The 21,450-nt window shown below is 45.9% G+C and overlaps 1 protein-coding gene across 2 annotated transcripts in view; it reads right to left on the bottom strand.

Moving 5' to 3' along the window:
• LOC142584762 (uncharacterized) overlaps positions 1 to 21,450 on the bottom strand; it is an 82,023-nt gene that overhangs the window by 28,146 nt on the left and 32,427 nt on the right. For both annotated transcript variants that reach the window (XM_075694998.1, XM_075694997.1), the window contains exons 5-6: positions 9,335 to 9,537; positions 6,074 to 6,242 (exon numbers count right to left, since the gene is read on the bottom strand). In XM_075694998.1, the coding sequence (XP_075551113.1) occupies positions 6,074 to 6,242; positions 9,335 to 9,537 (372 nt within the window). The remainder of the gene's footprint in view (positions 1 to 6,073; positions 6,243 to 9,334; positions 9,538 to 21,450) is intronic.

The following is a 21,450-nucleotide window of genomic DNA, read 5'->3' as shown; positions in this document are numbered from 1 at the left end:
GTTTCCTGAAGCGCTACAACGTCTGGTGGAGTCTTGATAGCGACTAGTCGAAGGACTAAATCAGCGTGCCGCGGTCGCATCGACCTGACATTCCATTGCAGCACAAAGGGGCGAGGCTGCTGACAACTGTTAGAATTGTTTCCGGTAAAACGTCTAGCGAAGGCCGTCGAGGACAGGAACGAGTGCCTCCAAAAGTTGCTCTGCTGCTGACGCTGCTGGTGTCTGGCGACCGGCGATTAGAGATCTGATGACGTTGACAAGCATCTTTAGAACATTGACAAGTTGCATATCGTCGTTGGCTGATACCGGTTTAGGTACTGTGTTTGCAGTGCTTTCCACTGTGGTCGAAGTCTTTGTAGATACTTGTTCCGGCGGTTTCGATGGAAGCGCTGGCCACGATGTGTGACAGGCAGAAGGTCCGCCCCCCTACTTTCTGATGCGTTGTTTCTTTGTCACTCTTTGAACGCGCTGCTTTTCCAGTCACCGGGGCAGCACTACGGCGACGGGAGCTCTCATCTCCTGCTGCCTTCTTTATGACTTTCGATTTTAGTGCCTTTAGTTCATTCTTCAATGAGGGACATCCTTTATCCGTTGCCAAATGTTCACCATTACAGTTAGGGCACCGATATGCCTGACTTTCACAGGAATCTACATGGTGATTCCCACCGCATTTGGCACAGACCAGATATCTGGTGCAAAATCCCAGAACATGAGCAATCTTGAAACACTTATGGCACTGCAAAGGCCGTGGTACGAAAGGTCGAACAGGATAGCGCAGAAGTCCAGCCTTTATATGACTAGGCAGCTTTCCAGAGGCGAAAATTATCTTCATGAACTTTGACGTGCCCAGCCTTCGAATGCTAACTATTTGGCATGGTGGCGTGCAAACGATCATGTTCTTAAAAACGTCGTCTTTGAGATCCAAGTCCACATCAGATACGACACCAGTCACTATATTTGTACCCTGTGGTATGTAGGGACGTGTGTACCCCACAGATTTCAGACAAACCAAGTAGAGTTTGCACCATCTTATCATCAGTTGTGTCAACGCAACGGCGATGACATTTTTCCAGGGGTTCACGCGAACCTCTTGGATTAGTCCAGGGGCAAGTTTCAAGACGAAATCATTAAGTTTCTGTCGAGAGATAGCATTCAGGCTTACCATCGCGTCGACGGGAATGAAAGCTACTGTCGTAGTCTTGATGGTGCTGTATATGATAGTCCCTTCACTTGAGGACGACGCCGGAGACGTTCGTCGTGGGCGGCGGTGCTTGACAGGCATGAAAGCATCCGAATCTTCCGATCTTGTGTCAGAAAGCTCGGAATCAGTAGCGTCGGACCCTACTGCCGAACTGAGCCGCTTCCGAGCCGCGCGCGGTCTATGCTGACCGCCAGACGCGTCCAAGGCCATATCTTGTATGGCAAGCTCCGCGGGGAGGATCTCCCAGCAGAGTAGAAGACTTCAGGGTGCAGCACAAACGTCGTTGCTTGTTACTGATGCACAAAATATGTAAACAGAGAAAAACTGCAGCACCAGAAGAAAACCAGCAACCGAGCACAGTAACTTCGTCGTCGTTCTCCCCCGGCCACAAAATATATTACCAATAAGGACAGTACTCGTTAACAAAATATTTTACCAACAGCTATTAACGAGTACTGTCCTTATTACATGTCGTACTGCGCTTTAAACGAGCTACCAACAGTAATTGCGGAGCAGACGACATCTGCCGATGCTGCCACAGTTCACTCGCTCGCATGTGGTGTGAGCGCATGCGTAGGTGACCTTGGGAGGGAAAGCTCCCAATTTTGGACATACATGCTAACACGTTGCTTCGCGATCTGCAGGCTTTCCGTCTCTTTAAAGCTTTCGCAGGCTTGCACATTGCGCGGGCAACTAGCTCGCCGCTGGCTTCTCGGACTTCGCACACACTTTTAACATTGCAACAAAGGCGGTAGCTTTCCATCCGTACTTTTTTAAGATGGGACAAAAATGTGCTGTGCCAAACTGCAAGAGTGGCTACACATCCTGCAGAGAAAAGGTATTTACCTTCAACGTTCCTGCTACCCTGTACGGCCGAAATGGTGGGTTCGTGCAATTCTTAGCCCGCAACAAGGACTTCCGAATGAAAGCTGTATAGCAATTAGCAAGGCGACCATCAATAGGTTGGTGGTGGAATATTACACTTTGACCAGCAGGGTGGTAAGTGAGGAAACGGGAAGCTCCGGACAAACTTGCTGCTTTCTCGCAGTATACATAATTAGATAGCAGTAGGAAAGAAATCGAATCGTTATGTTTGGAAAATGACCCACAGGATGCACAGGTAGGCGTAGTGCATTGCGCGCATTTTCTTTTGTACCAGCGTCCTACGGATGGTCAGACACCCGAAGCGATGCTATCGCAGGAGTTGACGCTCCCAGCATTGTCATTAACGATGCTTTCAGTCATGTAAGACAAGGTGGGGAAGAAGTTAGAAGAACAATCTAAATATGAACTAATGGCATAGAGGGTAAGTACCGTCATTCGGTGGAACAAACTCACACCTAACTTATCGGTTTCGCGTTTGAAAAAACAACCTACATTATAGTTTTGGCGTTCTAAGAAATACATCACGCATGTTTTTGCTCTGTAAGCGACAATTTTCTTTCGTAAATTTTTCGATGCATTCGGAGCCGGCGAAGAGTCCCAGGAAGCACACTCATTCGGGAGTGGTGAAACGCCACCGAACGGTTTTGAACCTGCGAGCCTCTTTAGAGATCGCGCTGCGCCCGTTCTGCCTTCTCGACGAGGCCACTCACGACAGAGGGCGCGTCAGTGCGGTAACCGACGCCGTGAGTTTATTGGGACGCCCGAGCGAGCGCTGTTTTTCGCCTCCTCAAGAATTCTTGCTTCGTGGCTGGGACACGTGATAGAACGTGTTGCTTTTTATATCTCCAACGTATCTTGTACTGGCAGTCTCTTTGTGTAAGTGCCTCGCTTTATGTTCTGTTCTAACAGTATGGGCCCTCCCCTGTAATGCTTAAACACCATATGTAATAAACATAAAAGCTAATAGAGGTATTTATATAAGTTCAATGAATTAATATTATTCAACGAATAAAAATATTGTTACCCACATAGAGCAGGGCTAAATGCTGCGCAGAGTTGTATTTATAGGCGCATAAGTAGTGCACTAACGTTACAACCCTACGCTGTAAAAACGTTTGCGCCCTTAATGGTGTTTTCTTGTCGCACTGGTAACACACTTACCGTTGGGGTCTCACAAAAGTTTTAGAGGACGACAACAGAGCTCTAACTCGACGTGCGAGGACAGAAGACATAGTTGAAAACTATGTAAATGTTGTAGTATGGGATGCGTAATATGCATCGTGATATCCAGCAGAGTTTCATATCTCTCCTTGTGAAATTTTCTTGTCGAATATTTCTGCGCACCCTGGGTTGTCAGAGTGATTAGTTTTCAACTACTCATCTTGTCCTCGCACGTCTAGATATAGCTCCGTTGTCGTCCTCTATAAATTTTTGTGAGGCCCTAACGGTAAGGCCTCACACTAATAATAATAATAGTAATAGTGTGTTGTTACTAGCGCGACAACAACACACTATTAAGAGTGTAAACATTTCTACATTGTACTTAGTTCTTAATGCAACATCTTTGAACGAAGGGGAATGAGGAAAGAAAGAAAGCGAGAAGGCAGGGGAGATTGACGTGAAAACAGCGCAAAAAGAACGGCACATGGCAAGCGGCAAACGAACGCAGAACAATGTGCGTGTCCGTCTGCCACTGTGGCGACAATCGGCCAAACGCCTGCCGGAATAGGAACTCCACGACCCATGCACCCGTCAAATGTGAAGTCGTCTACGGGGTAACGCTTTCAGGTGAGAGAATTTGCATCAGTTGAACCGGTCAATGTCTCAGCGATCGACTGAGAGCACACGAAAGGAATTTCAAGTCAAAATCAGGCACCCAAAAGTTTGGCTTTGCACTCTTTGACTTGTGGTTGTCCGCCATTTCTTGACCATACGATTATGAGATGTTACCGCGATCAAAGCACCCGGGAATTTGTCTGTTGAACGTGGTGCTGATTGTTATGTCACCCTTAAACCTGCTTCTATTTCTAGAAAACCACTTGATCATTTTTAATATTGACTGGTAGAGCGCAATTACTTTCCTGATTCTGTTCTTTCGTTTCATTTTTTCGACTTTCTTCTTCTCTTATTTTTTACCTTATTCCTCTAGTGGGACGTACGTAACTCCGAGAGGCACCAGCGACGGAATCTGCTGGGGTACAAGCGAGTTCCTGAGGTTCAACGAACTTACTCGTCTCCCCAATCGCTAGGTTCACTGCCAGGCACACAAAACCGAACAAGCTATTCTCCGCAACACCCCACACACATTCAACGCTGAATAGTCCGCCCACGCTCGTGTACCTCGTGATAGGGGGGGGGGGGGGTTGGAGCGCGAGCCGTGTTTGGCTGCTAATTGAATTTTAATCGTAGTTTTTAGGCGCCCAAAACCAAGATATTCTTGTGAGACATCATAGTGAGGGACTTCGGATTAATTTCAACCACTTGGGATATTTCAACGTGCACCAGTACAGGGTAGACGGACGCTTTTTTGCATTTGGCCATCATCGAAATGCGCCCGCCGCAGCCAGGATTTTATCCTACGCTCCCGGTATTCGCCGCGCCACGACAACGCCATTGCGCCACCACGGCGGCTCGCTTTGCAGCTCCCAGTGTGTAATAAGCTGAACTGAAGAGATAAATTAGTGGATGTTACCTCGATTACGTGGCCACATGGAAATACACAAATGTAACTTGATTGGTATTGAAATTTTTCTAAACTTTCCAACATATACTCGTCGCGTAAAATTTGTAATTGAGCAAAACTTGGTGTAATTATTTTGCTACAGAACAACCAATTTCCTCTCTTTCCACTTAGGCGCGTCTGGGCAAGTAACTCGTCTGCATTTGCGTAATTGGAGCAGCATTCGTATGCTATCTGATAAAACGTTTGCAAATTTCGAAAACAAAGTAGTGTGACGAAACACAGTCTGCATATTATAAAATCGCATTTTTTGAGTGGTCAATCTCACTCTAAAATGTATGTTTTTGCTTTTCACAATGGGAACATCGGCAATGTCCCTGGAAATAAAACTTCCGCTGCGTCTGTTGGTTGTTCATGACACAAAAAAATGGATGAGCGGAAATAAGCCAACCTTGGCATAATCATAATTTAATCTAATATATGGAGTTTAACGTGCCAAAACCACTTTCTGATTATGAGGCACGCCGTTGTGGAGGACTCCGGAAATTTCGACCACCTGGGGTTCTTTAACGTGTACCTAAATCTAAGTACACGGGTGTTTTCGCATTTCGCCCCCATCGAAATTCGGCCGCCGTGGCCGGGATTCGATCCCGCGACCTTCGTGCTCAGAAGCCCAAGGCATAATCGGGATGTTTGCCTGCTTCAAAAAAACGGTTTTAATAAACTCAATGATTTCGGAACGCGTAGTGCTGCAGATAATTCTTTTTTCAAATTCAGTACATGTGCACACGTTTACGAACACCGAAGTTGGGTCTCTGTTCCGCTCTTTGTTGCTCTACCCCTTAAAGCGGGCTACCCTGGAAGCTTGCAAGCAGCCTTGACATTATTTGTGGTCAAGTCCCCCCTAATCACTCGTGACTAGCATGACACACTTATGACTGCCTATTTAGGAATTAGAAATGACACAGGTGGGTCTATAATATGAAGTTTGGGATAGAAGGCTTCGATGCAATACGCAAAATTATGCTCTGAATCTATTCTTTTTTTTGTTTCGCATTATGACTACAGAAGCGTACAATATAGGAACAAAAAATCAAAGTTATTAGCAGAAAATGGTAAAAAGTTTGATACAGACATAAAATGTGCAACTTTCGTCTCTAACACAAGCAGCAGGGACTAGTAAATGTGTTTTTTACAGTACTAGTGCCTCGTATTTTTTAACATTGACTTGGTTACAGCGTTACACCGCAATTTGAGCATTTGTAGAGATATCTTCCACTAGTTAAGTGCGCAAGTGGAGATTTTACCTGATGCTCGTTTACAACGTCGACGAACTCATTGGCGGAGAGTCCTCCCCGTGATGGAACTACTTTAGCTCCACAGCAGAGGGCGATCATTGGCAGGATAAATCCTGAAGCATGTGACAGAGGATTCCATCCAAGAAACACTTCTTCCTCGTAGAACAACTCGGCCACCCTGTTCGTCCCCCCGAGGAAAAAAAGAATCCCAAGGAACATAAAACGTAGAAGAGCCGGTCAAGAAAAGAAAAAAAAAAGCTGCTAAATTGTTTACACGATCGAAATTTATGCCACCTAGAGCAGCGGCTATTGTGAAGGCCTCTATTAACTGTAACGCCATCGAAGTGGACGTTTATCGTATTACATGTTTATCGTATTACTTGTTGTAAACGTAAGCTATTTTATAGTTTTCTCCATGCGCTACGGTGAATCTACTTATGGGCTCATAGAGTAGTTGACATATAGATAAGCTACAAGAAAATTCAACCATCTATCAGCTTCTGCAGTTCTTATAAGAGTGCTAACTTCAAGAAAAACACAACAGACGAGTATTGGGCGTTCTGTCAATTGTTTCATGTTTTCATTACATCGGTTTCAGCAAGCGATCCCCTTCAAGTTTATTAAAGGCATTGAATGCGAAATAAATATTTAAAACAAATACGTATATAACTAACAACAGTGGAAGAGGTGCATGTAAAGAACCCAAAGACGACACAAGTGCTGACTTGTCACTGTGAAGGTTTCATTCAGGAAACCTTACATATAAGCAAAAAAGAAAGGCGGCGAACGACAGAGAAGCATTATCTAAATACTAGAGAACCATCCAGCAGATACATTTACCAAAATGTTACGTGTTTTCCAAAGAAGTGCACTTGAAATTGTTCACCAACCATCAGAATGCCCAAACATTTGCCAAGTACGAAATTATTATTGCAATGAACATTCTTTGTGGTCCTTACCCACTTTTCTGAGCAGTGTTTGTGATAACCTTTTCAACGCCACAATTTGGGCCATTGAGTATGTGCGACTAGGCATGTGTAACTGGACATTGGCGCATTCTTGATCAATTTCCCAGAAAGCGTATGTGCCGCACCATTAAAAGAAAATCCTTCAGAATTAATCCGGCGCTATGCGGAATTAAGTCAACAAGCCCGTCAGTCCGAAGCTGCAACGTGCGGTTCCACTAATGCGTATGGACAGCGAGGGAACTGTTCTCAGCGTCTGTAAGCACCGGCACGCCTCCCAGCATCTTATCTTACATCAGTTCTGCGGCAGCCTACAAGGTAGATCAATGCTCGCGAAACGGAATCATTTTTATAGACCCCCCCCCCCCCAGTATAGCACGACACTACAAAAAAAGTTATATAGCGTACTCAGAAAGAAAGCTTCGCCATTGAAAAATTTGTTCTGTTCCGGGAGCCTAACCCGGGTCGAACGCCTGTCCGGCACGGTCTCTCACAATCCCAGGTATCCAGGTGGCTAGCATTCGGCAGTGCAAGGCCGAATTATTCGACACTTCATAGCCAAGGAACTGAATATGGCAAATGAATTCGGAATTATTCCGCAAGCTTGAGGAAGGTTCAAAAAAAAAAAAGAAAAAATAATCATCCACCTGAATGTCGCGCGACTGCACCACATTTTCCGTGCTCATTCTCAAGCTTAACTTACACTTGACCACCAAACTTCGTCAACTGCCTGTTCTAAGTCGTATGTAGCGTTATTAAAAACTGTAAAATAACCTCTATAATGACATCGGTCGAGTACTATGCACACATCATCCTTATTATTACGACATCTTGAATCATCGTAATTACCTTATTTTGATGCACACTGCACGACGAAGGTCTCTTCCAAGCGATCTCCAATTACCACTGGTTTGGGCTAGCTGATTCCAATATGCATTTGCATACTTACAAATTTCATCACCACACGTCGTTTCCTGTCGTCTTCGACTGCAATTCCATCCCCTTCATACCCATTCTACAGCTATTACGGTTCACCGGTCATCTTCCCTATACGCATTATATACATGACCGGCCTAGCTCCACCTTTTTCTCCTAATGTCCACCAGAATATAAGTTCTCCTCGTTTGCCCTCTGATCTACACCGCTGTCTTCCTGTCCCTTAAGGTTACGCCTAACATTTTTCTTTCAATCGCTCTTTGCGCGTTGCTTAACAAGTTCTCGGGCTTCTTTGTCACCCTCCAAGTTGCTGCTTGGTATGTTAGCACCAATAGAATCCAGTAACTGTACACCTTTCTTTTTAATAATCGTGGTAATCTCCTAGTCAGGATCTCGTAATGCCTGTCGTAAGCACTCCAACACATTTCTATCCTGCTGTACATTTTCTTCTCATGATAAGGGTCCCCTGTCTGTGATTGAGCTAGACAAACTTCTTCCTGTGCAGTCTCTTGGAGGCTGTACAGTGCAGGCTGTACAACGCTGAAGTATTGATCTCTTGCCAGGCTATTGAACATTACCTTTGTCTTCCGCATTGTAATCTTCAACTACACGCTTACACTATTTCTGTTAATTTCCTCAATCATTTTTTGCAATTCATTCCAACTTTTGCTGAACAGTACAATGTCATCTGCAAACCAACGCTCGTTCAGATATTGTCCGTTTATCCTGACTCCTAAGCCCTTTCATTCTAATAGCTCGAATATTTCTTCTAAGCAAGCAGTGAATAGCATTAGTGAAATAGTGACTCCTTGCCAGACCCTTTCCTTGATTGCTAAGTTTCTACTTTTCTTGCGGAGAAGCAAGGTAGTTGTGGCATCTTCGTAGATATGTCGGTAGTGCATGTTCACGAAGCTCGTGTAAATAATCTCCCTGCGAAATATTAGACGCTGGTGCCTACAACAGAAGATGAGAATAGAGCTGCCACTTCCCCTCTACTTAATTCGGAAATTCGCAGAGTATGTACCATAGCTTTGACGCTTATTATTTCACATGCGCACTGGTAAGTGGCGCGGGGGCTCCAGCTTATGCCAACTGGAGTAGAAATATCTTATTAATGTGACTTAGGTACTTCGGGGTAAATGTATCCACTGTTCCCCCAACCACATTGCGCGTCATCTGTTCTGAATAATGTGCTACAGTTGCCATCCATCTTCGGCCAATTTTTTTCTATTTCATTTTCTTTCCGCGCGTAGAGTAAAAAGTATTCCTGCTCGCTGTTCTGTTCAAGATTCTTGTGACGGGCGCTACGTCTTCTTTAGGGACCAGGAGAATGAGTTCTGTGGGAATATAAGGCCCCAATGAGTCTGACCTGCACAACTCCACGGACGCGATGAACGCGTACATGCTGATCTCCACTCCTTTCGGTAGGCCTGTGGTGCCTGACGTATAGGTGTAGACCATAATGTGGGCTCGGGCATCATCGACGAAAGGCTCCTCGAAAGAGCTGCCATCCTCTTTCTCGAAGTCTTGAACGCAGTGGAAACCATCTACCGGCTCAATCGAAAACAAGCCCTGCAAAAAACAAAACAAAAATTAACCGACTGTACGATACTCCCAAATGCGAAATTTGGACGTTGCTCTGTAAATGTTTACATTGCGCTATGTATTGGCTGGTGCGGACAATCTGTCTGGTGCGATATATTGCAAACGGAGCGAAGTTTGGCGCGACTGCCTCGTTAATCGGGAGGTCGCGAGAGGCAGCGCGTGGGTGACGTGTGGGCGCGATTCACAGCAGTCGCCGCCGGCAGACCTCCGCTCATGTAGTGCTATTTTTCCATATATGATATCGAGGGACGCGCTCGCCTCATGCCATGGATGAAGAGACGATGGCGCGCTACTTTGGCGCCATCTCATAGCAGTCGTCACCGCATAGCCCGTCTTGCAGGGCCCTACGCTTTTCTCCTCACGCTTTCCCTATACCCTCCTTCTCCGCTTTCGTCCTCGCGCTCTCTTCACTATCACCGTCTTTCATAGCCCCGCGCGCTCCGCGTTCACTCTTTAATCCTTCGTTCAGCTCGTTCACTCGGTTGCGCCGAGGGACGAAGCCTACGCGACGCAGCAACAGGTGCCTAAGAGCTGCAATCTAATAACAACAATATTAACGTAATGCGCAGACAAATAGATTGTACAAATAAGGAAAGTTAAGTTGATTGACGAACATCTATATTATATGGCAAAACTATTGTTCCTCGGAATGATAAATATCAAGTGGGCTTGTTCTCAGGAACACGTGTCTCATTTATACATTTTCACTGACAACGTTTAGGTGGGATATACTGCAAGGCGGAATCATGTATGTCCTTTCTTTTATTACGATTTAATTTGTCTTCTACGCAAAGTTATCGGTACGACTAGAAGCTCTCAAGAACGTTATATGCCTGTTTTAACGGCATTCCAAGGAAAGCAAATTACTCGCCGAGTGCATATATTTAGGCAATGCGATAAATGTAGGGGGATAGAAGCAGTAAAATTACAAAGTGCGTGTGTTAAATTAGAAATCAAGGGAATTAAACCTTCCTTTTTGGCCTGTTCAGAGGTGTTATACGGGGTGGCGATTTTGAAGTTTTACGTAACCTTGAAGTATTGCCCGATGCAGATAACATAATTCTAGTCTTTGGTTTGCAATATTCATAGAGGGGTTGATTAGTTGCAAGAGAAAGGAAACACCATTTGAACAGATTAAGAAACAGTCACTGATGAACTTAATAATTACGTTCCTTAGGGCATATATTAGAATTTACTAATTGTAGCCGGTGAGTTTCCAAGGCGCATGCACTTGAACGGAATTCACAGGATAACGCAAGTTTGCCTACATGCGCCCTCAAGCTCATCATAAAAATGTACTGTTGTTCGACTTACTTCTTTTTAAGGAAACGTTCTGTTAAGGACTGAAGCACAAGCGTAACTGGAACGCTGTATCTGTTCCCACTCTTTGGGAAATAATACTTCGAAACTGGTTGCATGTGGCTCCAGCCATTAATTCGTCTTTTTAAGAAAAATGAAAGAACATCACAGCTTTTATTTAAATGGAAACTTAATTTATTTTGTGATTGCGCGGACACAGTAAAAAATTCACAAGGGATGATCCTGCCATATTTATCCTGTTTCAGTGGAGTCTCCAGGTATTCTGAGGGCCAAACTAGGCCCTAGGGGCCTACGGGAGTGTCCACGCATATCACTTAGTAAACTTTTTCTGGGGCGTGGCTTGCCACATACGCATGCCGCGAGCAGTATTTCGGAACTTAGAACGGCATACTCACTCTCGAGTACACTGACTCACACTCCTCACTCATTCACATTGGCGAGCGAGCTTCAAGTGTCCGCAATTAAACGCCATATTGGAACAAAAGTAGTCTACATTTTATCACCGAGGGTATAGCACAGGCAAACAACACGAAAACACGTTTGGAGCAGGTTGCGTCATTCATAGAGCCATTCCTTACCTGCTATACTGTGGTCAGTTGCAGGCTCAGAAAAGTACTTTGGAGGCGAAAAAAAAAGAAGTGCTCATCTGTTCTTGCTACTCCATTTCTGCTTTTATTAAACGTTATTATTCCTTACTATAAGGCACAATAGAATGAGAAGAACTTGTGAAAGTTATAAATACTAAGGTGTAACCATTCTTTTATGTTACAAAGTGTATAAAGCAACGTCGTGCGCACGCGCGAACCATCGAGTTTCTCGCTTTAAGGACACGGCGCTAAGGTTGATCCATAAGGAGAACGCTCTTTCCGCGAAATATGCAGCACCTCCATCAGCGATGCAGTGCTTAAAATACGTGCTGAGCTGCTTATCATGCTAGCACACCTGCCCGTCGTCACAGCTGCAAGCTGTGAAACAGGAGGAAGAAGTAGTGACATAATGCACTTGAACGGGCAATCATTACTAGCGCGGCGTAGAGCCCGCTATCCTAACACGAGACAGCATTTACAAGTTGCTCTGGGGACCTTGCGCCCCGTAGCTCGCAGGACCTTTCATTAAAGTTATTCCATCCATCCATAAATACGGTATAGATGAAAAGCTAGCTGATTGTATGTAAAGTGCGCAAGAATTAGCCTTCAAAGCATCGGATTCGCAATAACAACGCGGCACGAGCCCGAACAATCTTTAGGCAATGTTTAACACTACTACAGAAGCAGCTGCCCAAGATTTTGCGGTGGCGCTGAAGTAACGTCTGCCGGAGAGGAAGTTTGTGGCGGACGAAGGTCTTTTTGTAAGGCTGCGTTGTGGCGACGAAAACATCTGCATTGTTTTGGTGCATGCTTTGAGCTTGCTTCTGTTTTTAGAGTAGCTGTTTTCCTTTTTTTTCATTTAAATGGTAGGTTGGAAGCGGCAAGCCTATCAGCTACCAGATCTTTTTTTTTTCGAGTGTGCGTGTGTGTTTCGGGTATATTTGGTTTTGTAGGACAACCAGGGCGTTCTGTCATGCCACGTGTTTGAACACGTAGCACGAGAACTTGAGGGTGCATGGGCGCCCTGAAGCTCGCCGGCCGGCGTCGAAACAGACACACCGCACCGAAACGCACACAGAATAAGTGCTGTCGTGAGAGTGACATGTATAGAGCTGCTTTAAGTGCTTATGGCCAATGTATGCTAACGTCAAACATGGCAAAATCAACAAGAAACGCCGCAGGTACACCTACAAAAACAGTTCCGGGCCGTCCTACGTACCTGTCAAGAAATGAAAATTTTTCAGCGCGAAGTATGCAAGGACATTTGTGACATCAATTGGTTAAACTTTCAATTCAAAGTCAGCAATGGTTCTGTTTTCATTTGTCTGTATTTTGCCCTTGTCTAGTTCAAGCTGAAAAAAATTCCCTTACCATAAACCGAGAGTCCTATATTCTTCTGCAAAGAAATTTGGGTGGAGACGGCGGACTTAGTTTTAGCCACAGCTTTTATATTGATACCGCGCAACCAGGAATGGCGCCAGCAAGAATACGATTTGATGTGTAGATGTGTAATTGGTGTCGACAGCCATCTTATTTATACATCGTTGTCTCTTTTGTGAAATATTGTAATTACACCTTTATATGTAACTTCTGCTACGTAATAAATTGATGGAGGTGCTGGGTACCCAAAAGAACAACAATGGAGCTCCGCAGTGGTTGTAACGTCGGACTGAAGAGCATGACGGCTCATATCAGTGCCTACAATCCCGACAGATGTCTTGGCTCAGCCGCGGGATCCAGGATCGTTCTGCCGCACCAACCACTTCGACGTGGAAGACTGGATCGCCACGTATGAGCGTGTCAGTGCCCACAAGGGGCACCTAGCGATTATGTTGGGTAACTAGGTCTTCTACCTACATGACACGGCGAATGGGTGATATGACAACTACGAGGAAGACCTTAACGACTGGGACACGTGCAAACAAAAGCTGAGGGACTTACTTGTCCCTCCCGCCGAGCGCAAGAGCACCACAAAGAAAGAACTAGCGACCCGCCCCCAGACATCCACAGAATCATACGTCTCTTACATCCAGGACGTGCTTGCTTTGTGCCGCAAGGACGACAGCCATATAGCTTAGGCAGAAAAGGTATGGCATGTACTGAAGGGGATAGCTGACGATGCTCTCAATCTGGTCATGTGTGAAAATTGTGAAACAGTACAAGACATCACAAAAGAATGTCAACGCTTTGAGCAGGTCTAGAGCCGCCGCATTTCCACGCCGTTCGCGCGTCTGCCTAACAGAGCTGTGACATCTTGTGACGACAGGCTAGCAGTGCCGCGACCATCGTAATCTGATGAACTGATGCGGATAGTGCGGCGAGAACTTGAAGCCATGCCTCCTGCAGCCCTTTTTCCCCATCGCAGTGAACCGAATAACTTGACTATAGCATCATTTCTGCAGGGCCCAAGTCCACGAAGAACTCGCTAATCTTGGAGCTCATTCTGTATGTGCCGTTGCCGCTTCACAGCTGTATCATGCTCTAGGTCCATCGAGTGGTCCGTGGTATGCTGAACGCTACCGAAATACAGCCAAGTGGCGAACTGTAGAAGATCGACCAATGTGTTTTTCTTGCTGGCCTATTGGTCACGTTGCTCGCCATTGCAACAACAGTACTTTGTCGTCCTCTCTTCGACTGCCATTCACCAGTTACTATCGCCCTTAAAAGAGCGAGAGTCGTTAGCACCGTCCATTGGCACCGCAACAGCCAAACAATGACGCTCGTTCTCCTTGGAAGACTCGCTCGTCGTCATTCCGACGCCACGAGTCCCATTCGCTACCAGCTCGTCGACCATCGTCCCTATTGCCGCAGGCTCGTCGTCCTACGTCCCCGATGCAGCCCCGACACACGTCTTCAGAAAACTTAGCGATGCAGCTCCCGGAAGTGAGGCTGTATTGACGACTCGACCGCAGAACCCTCTGATTACTTTGTCGACCAAGCAGAACTTAGTGGACGTTTTAGTGGATGGCGTCAGTGTCGCAGCCCTCATCGACACTGGCACACACGCATCCGTGATGAGTGCCCAATTGCACCGAAGCCTGAACAACCTTCTCATACCAGCGGCATCACGCACCCTCCACGTCGCCGACGGAGGAACGCTTACCGTGCTTGGTGTGTTCACCACTCGCATTGGCATCGTGGGGCGCCAGCGACTGTTTCGTTTGCCGTTTTGGAACAGTGCCCTTACGACGCTATACTTGACTTTGACTTTTTATTGTCCAATTCTGCCCTCTGACTGCTTGTCTAGTGCCATACAGCTTGAAATGCCCCACGGCGGCTGTAGTCTACCAGCCACACAGTTATCCTCTCCAAAAGACATCCGCCTGTCACCTCAAGCCACTACATACCTCACTCTACCGTTGTTCCAATCTGTTCCTGATGGCGTCTATGAACTATATACCACCGCTGACATACTGCTTGAAAGAAATTTGGCCGTACTCCGTACCGTGCTCACTGTTACAGGGAATGAGACTTCGCTCCCTCTCCTTAAATTTAGAAGGCTCGACTCAAGTTCTTCCCAGTGGCATAGTGTCACAGTAGCATCTCGCCTGTGAACGATTGCAAGATAACGGCTCTTGAGGCCGAAATTCCGTCGCCCTCTAGAGCAACCTCAAATTCAGCGTCTCTCAGACCTACTTAGCAAGACGATTGCAATAGATCTTTTCCCCGCACAAGCTGCTGACCTCTGCCGTCTTTTGAAAATTTCGCGAGATATTTTTTACCTTTACCGCCGCCCTTTAGCCGAGATATCGATGGTCACCCAACATATTTACAGCGGAGACTCCAATCGATACGCCACCGGCCGTACCATGTTTGGTATGCTCAATGACAAGCGATACAACGAGAAGTGGATAAGATGTGGACTAAAGGCGCTATCGAGCCATTTTGCAGTCCATGGGCGTCCCCTGTTGTCCGTTTCAAGAAGAATGACAGCAGTTGGCGCTTTCGTGTGGACTACAGACACCTCAACAAAGTCACACGCAAGGGTGTCTACCCCGTGCCGCGTGTTTATAACGCCTTGGACTGGTTGCACGGAGTCAAGTACTTTTCAGTGATAGACCTCCGATTAAGCCATTGGCAAATCTCGGTAGATAACATGTACCCTGCGAAAATTGCCTTCTTAACACCTGATGGCTGCTACCAATTCAAGGTGATACCGTTCGACATTTGTAATGCCCCAGCAACCTTCGAAGAACGGCTACGAATGATCCTCATATCTCTGTTATCTAGACGATGTTACAGTCTTTTCAGTAATTTTCACGAGTCATCTAACGCGCCTATCGGCCTATCTTGCTCTCTTTTCGGCATAAAATGGAACTTGTCCAAGTGCCGCTTTAGACGTCGTACCTGCATGACAAGATTCGTGCTGTCCAGAACTTTCCTGTTCCCTCGATCACCACAGCCGTAAGAATCTTTGTTGGGCTATGCTCATATTACCGTCGTTTTATCAAGAATTTTGCCGAAGCCGTTCGCCCACTCACGGACTTACTCATGAAGGACGTTACTTTTACACAGGGCCTTGCTCAAACCAGAGCCTACTCCGCCCTCGTATGCTTGCTCACGGCACCCCGTTCCTGGCTCATTATGATCCATCTGCCGCCACTGAACTTCACAAGGATGCCAGTGGCCATGGAATTAGGGCTATATTTGTTCAATGACAGCGTAACCCAGACTGCGTAATTGCATACGCGAGCTGCCTCGTCTCACCCGCAGAGAGGAATGTTTCAAGTACTGAACGGGAGTGCCTGGCGTTATTTTGAGCACTTGCCACATTCCACTTCTACTTGTACGGCAGCACACTCTCCGTGGTTACCGATCACCACGGCTTGTGCTTGCTCTCCTCGTTTAAAGACCTAACCGGATGATTGGCTTGATGGGCGCTACGGCTCCAAGAATATTCATTTGCTGTTTTATATAAGTCAGGCCGCTTGCACATGGACACCGGGTGCCTCTCCCGCCATCCTGTCGACTGCCCTGAATATGATGTGTATGACACCGACTCTTGCGCCCTGACCATTTCTGATCTGCACGACATCCGCGCTGAACTGCTTACGTGTTCTAATTGATCGTCTCATTTCTGGACATTCAGAGGACACACTACGCATGTTCGCTCCCGCGACGAAGTTCTCTACCATCACCGCTTACGCCCTGAAGGACCGGAATTTTCAGTCGTCCCACCACGCCATCTGCGGACATCAGTTTGCGAGTGGTTGCATGACGCCCTTACTGCATATGCCACCTCGGCGTTTCGCGTACTTACGAACACGTTCGGCGCCCTTTCTACTGGCCAGACCTCTACCGCTCTGCGAACCGCTATGTTGTAGCATGTGCGCTCTGTCAGCATCGCCAAAAACCTGCTGTGCTGCCAGCTGGACGCCATCACCCCCTCTATGTGCCCTCAGAACCATTCTTTCGCGTCGGTCTCGATCTTCTCGCCTCTTTTCCGACGTCGAAATCTGGCAATAAGTGGGTCGTTGTCGCAACTGATTAGGCAACCCGGTACGCAATCACGCCAGCTTTGCGCACAAGCTGTGCAATTGAGCTGGCAGATTTTCTTTTACATAAAGTCATCCTACTTCTCGGCGCAACCCGGTAGCTCGTCACAGATCGCGGCCACACCTTGAGCTGAGTAGCTGAAGACAAACGTCGCTGCTGTTCTGCCGAGCACAAGCTTTCCACCGACTACAACCTGCAGACAAACGGACTGACAGAGCGGCTTAATCGCATGTTGACAGAAATACTGTTTATGTATACGTTTCCGTCGACCAAATTGATTGGAACTGCACGTTATCCTACACGACCTTCACCTGTAATTGGTCCCTCCACGAGACCACTGGCTTTTCACCCTTTTACCTTCTGTTCGGCGGCCATCCTACTCTGCCCTTTGATACACTCTTCCTTACTCGACGAATACCCCCACTAATTACGCTCGAGACGCCTTCACCCGGGCTCGCACGGCGCACTAGATTGCCGGCTTCCGGCTCACTGAGTCTCAGGCCGCGCTGAAGGTCCGGTACGACAGCCGACATCTAGGCGTTCGATTATCTCCGCGATTCGTTGTCCTTCTATGGATGCCATGTCGCCACGTCGACTTGTCTGAAGAGCTGCTGCAGCGATACACAGGGTCCTACACGATATTGCGGAAGCTTGGCGATGTCACGTGTTCGCTCCGCTGAACTCGCGTGTCCTGCCAGAAGTTGTGTATGTGTCCCGGCTGAAGCCTTACTTTGCCGCGAATTCACTTCTCGTATAGCTAGCGCAGAGGCGGCGCTTCTACAGGCGGGGGCCATGTTACTTCGCGACCAGGAGTGGCGCCAATCGGAAGCCGATTTGACCTGCAAATGTGGAATCGGTCTCGAGAGCCATCTTGTTTATGCATCATTGTCTCTCTTGCAAATATTGTAAATACATCTTTATATCTGACTTTTGCAACATAATATTACTTGTGCTGACGGCACTTTCCTATGGTGAAGCTATTCGAAAAGTATACCACATTCGATTCGATTTACTTCTGGAACTATACGATTCGTGTTCGATTTGGTCTAAAAAATTTATATATACACATTCCAAGCCGAAAGTGCTGATTAGGGGTCCCGACGTAGATTTTAGAGGTCACTGGGCACCCCTTGGCCATTCACATAGGGATTTCTGGTAAAGCACCAGCAACGCATGTGCGAGGCAGGCGGAAGCTACCACCAGGTACCTATTGGTAAAATTAGTACAAGGGCGTTCCCAGGCGGTCGCTCTGCCAGACCTCAAGCCTCGAAAAAAGATCCTACCCGAAGGTACCCTTCCCATGGTGGCTTCCTCGATGCCCCATGGCAAAGTCGTTTTTAGCAAGTTACTGACGCATGTGCGTCACTCTCTTTATTTCTTCTTCAGCAAGCATATCGGTCTCTCCGCGCCTCTTCCGAGCAACGCACTTCTCGAAATTCAGACACTTGATCACGAGCTTCTTGTATCTGCCTTATATGTCTTGCCAAATGTTATGAGCACAATAAGGGACGAACGTTTGAAAAACCACAGGACGAGTGCAAAACGGAAACTCGCCCAACTTACTGTATGATTGTCCTGCATGTATCGGTGGGTGTCCGGTGGCGGAGAGTGAGCCACGCCTGCCGCACAGCCGTGTTTTGTGCTCTTGTACTGGGCTACGGCTGTCAACTGAAACTCTGCGTCCTCTATGATATACTCGTACATTGTAACAGTATTGCTGAATGAGTAAAACCGAGATCCACATAATGTGTGGCGGCGCACCGATATGTAAAAAGTATTGTGCAACAGGCCGTTCTATAACGCGTATTGGTGATATCAAATTAAATCAAATCTTTATTTTCCATCAGGTGCTACAGATGGAGGGGCTATATACGGAAAAAAGCTGCCACTTGGCGGCTTGACGAGTGCGCAGACCCACATATAAGGCAGCGTCTAGACAGCACCAGAGCATAAACAAGCGATAAACAAATCAAGGCACTTGATCAAAGCAAAATAAAAGAAAAAGTCCTGAGCCATATCAATCAAACACAGTCAACACAAACGAATGAACAAGCGATAAGCACCCGCCCCTCCCCCCCCCATATCAAGACACTTGATAAATGCTGAAGAAAAGAAAAATCTTGAGCTAAATAAAACAAACACCAGAATAGATGAAATGACGTTAGTCAATGAGCAAACAGGTCTCTAAGTGTAACAGTGGAACAACTAAATAAATCAAAATTCAGTGAATGATAATAGATTAAAAGAGATGTTAGAGAAAAACATGAACGCTCCGTACTAGAATTCAAGCGTGGTACAGCAACCTTTCAGTTTTCTCCACGTCTCGTATTATAACATTTCTCATTTCTGTCTAAATGTACCAAGGAATCGAGGCTATGAATATTTTTTTCGCTTCATATTGAAACCGAGTACTCAATCTATAGCGGTATAGCTTGTGAGCTGTAATAACATGTGCCCTGTGAAAGGATTCTGCAGTGGTTGCATTATAACGCGCATTGTACACGTGGCGTAGATACCGTTTTTGCATATGGAATATTTTTATGCGTTAGAGAAAGTAGTTGTACCCCAGGCAAGTTGGCAATAGTTGACGTGTGCATAGAAAAAAGAATTGCAGACCAATATTTTTGTTTTAGTAGAAAGCATGTACCGGAGACGACCGGCTCCACCGGTTATTTGAGCAAGTTTGGATAATACAAAATTCACATGCGATTGGCAGGACAGATTGATAGTGAATATAAAACCTGGACATTTAAGCTGGTCAACAATGTCAACAGCATGACAGTTTAAAACAATATCGGCATGAGGAGGAAGCGGTTTATTTTTCGGCCGGAAGACAACTGCTTTTGTTTTATTTTCGTTAATCTTCATGTAATTGGATAAGGACCATTGCTGCAGTTCGACTATGGTATCATTGCAATCAGTGATAAGATTATCGATGTTATTACCAGAAAAAAACTATGCTGGTATCATCTGCATATACAATACATTTGGCGTTCTGATTAATGTTAACAATGTCATTTATATACAGGTTAAATAGCAAGGGGCCCAATATGCTGCCTTGTGGAACACCACAAGGCAGTGGCAGCACTCGTGATCGCGTGTTGTTTATTTGGACTACTTGACATCGATGAGATGAATATGATTGCAATAGCTGTAATCCACACCCTCGTATACCGTAAAAGTCCAGCTTCTGCAGCAGAACATCATGATTCACCAGGTCGAATGCCTTGGAAAAATCGACAAATAGGCTGAGTATTATTGCCTTGAGTTCAAACTGAGTTAAAATATACTCTTTCTGGTGAAGCAGAGCTAACTCTGTAGACATATTCTTCCTAAACCCAAACTGGTGTTTCGTTATTATTTCGCAGTGATGAACAAAGTTTACAAGCCTACAGTGTATTATTTTTTCAAGGGGCTTAGAAAATATAGGTAAGATAGACACCGGAAGGTAATTGCCCAATTCATTTCGGCTTCCCTTTATAAAAAGCACTACTACTTTTGCGGTTTGCATTTGCACTGGAAATGTCGATGTCGTCAAACATTTATTAAAAATATGCGTTAGAACTGCTGCAATAACATCTGCGACATACTTTACTAGTTTTACTTGAATTTCGTCGATATCTCTACTGCTGCTGTTTAATTGTTTTATTGTTGAAATTACTTCCTGTACATTCACTGGCTGTAGAAGTATTGATTTTTCATTCCGCGTGCTGATATATTGACATGCATTTGAGGAGCTTCCTGGCGTACTAATATATGTAAAAATATATTGAAAGTATCAGCCAGTTCAGCTTCGTGCAAAACTTTGCCATCAATCGTTAGTTTGGAAATGCAGGTACGTTGGTTATCGCGACGCAATAGCGTGTTTAATTTGTCCCAGAGCAACTCACTAGGCACATTTTTGTCGTCCAAAAAACGTGAGAAGTACTCTTCACGTGCAGTGCGCAGTTGTTTTGTTAGTTGGTTCCGATACCGTTTAAAGACGGCCAAATCATCAGGATTGCGGGTGTTTAAGAATTGTCTGTAGAGCTTATCTTTGGCTCTCATTTGTTGATACAGTTCATGTTCATATCTCGGGAGCACCGCGCCTTCGTATACAAATTTTTACCTTGTAATTTTGACAGCTGTAACGTCGCTGCATGAACATACATAGATATGCGAAATCAGTTGCCACGATCTCGACGGCTGCTTTACCAGTGCACTTGCCGTGACCACGTGTGCCCTGGCTATTTGTCTTCCAGTGACAATCTTTAGCGCGACGATGATATTAGTCAACCAGTCAACTGATATGACGAAGAAAACGGGCAGAGAGAGTATTCCAAGTTTTAATGGCTAGGACACAATAAATAAGCACTGCCACTCAATACGTCTGAATGTCATCGATTTATCCACGCCCTTCTTCGACATGCAGAAAATAGTCTCACTGATATGAGCTGCGCGATACATCGCCCCATTTTTTCCTAGGTACCGAAGTCAC

This window comes from Dermacentor variabilis, chromosome 6, assembly GCF_050947875.1.
Source record: "Dermacentor variabilis isolate Ectoservices chromosome 6, ASM5094787v1, whole genome shotgun sequence".
Taxonomy (NCBI): Eukaryota; Metazoa; Arthropoda; class Arachnida; order Ixodida; family Ixodidae; genus Dermacentor; species Dermacentor variabilis.
The sequence above is the reverse complement of the archived record's forward strand: the minus strand, read 5'-3'. Positions and strand labels throughout refer to the sequence as shown.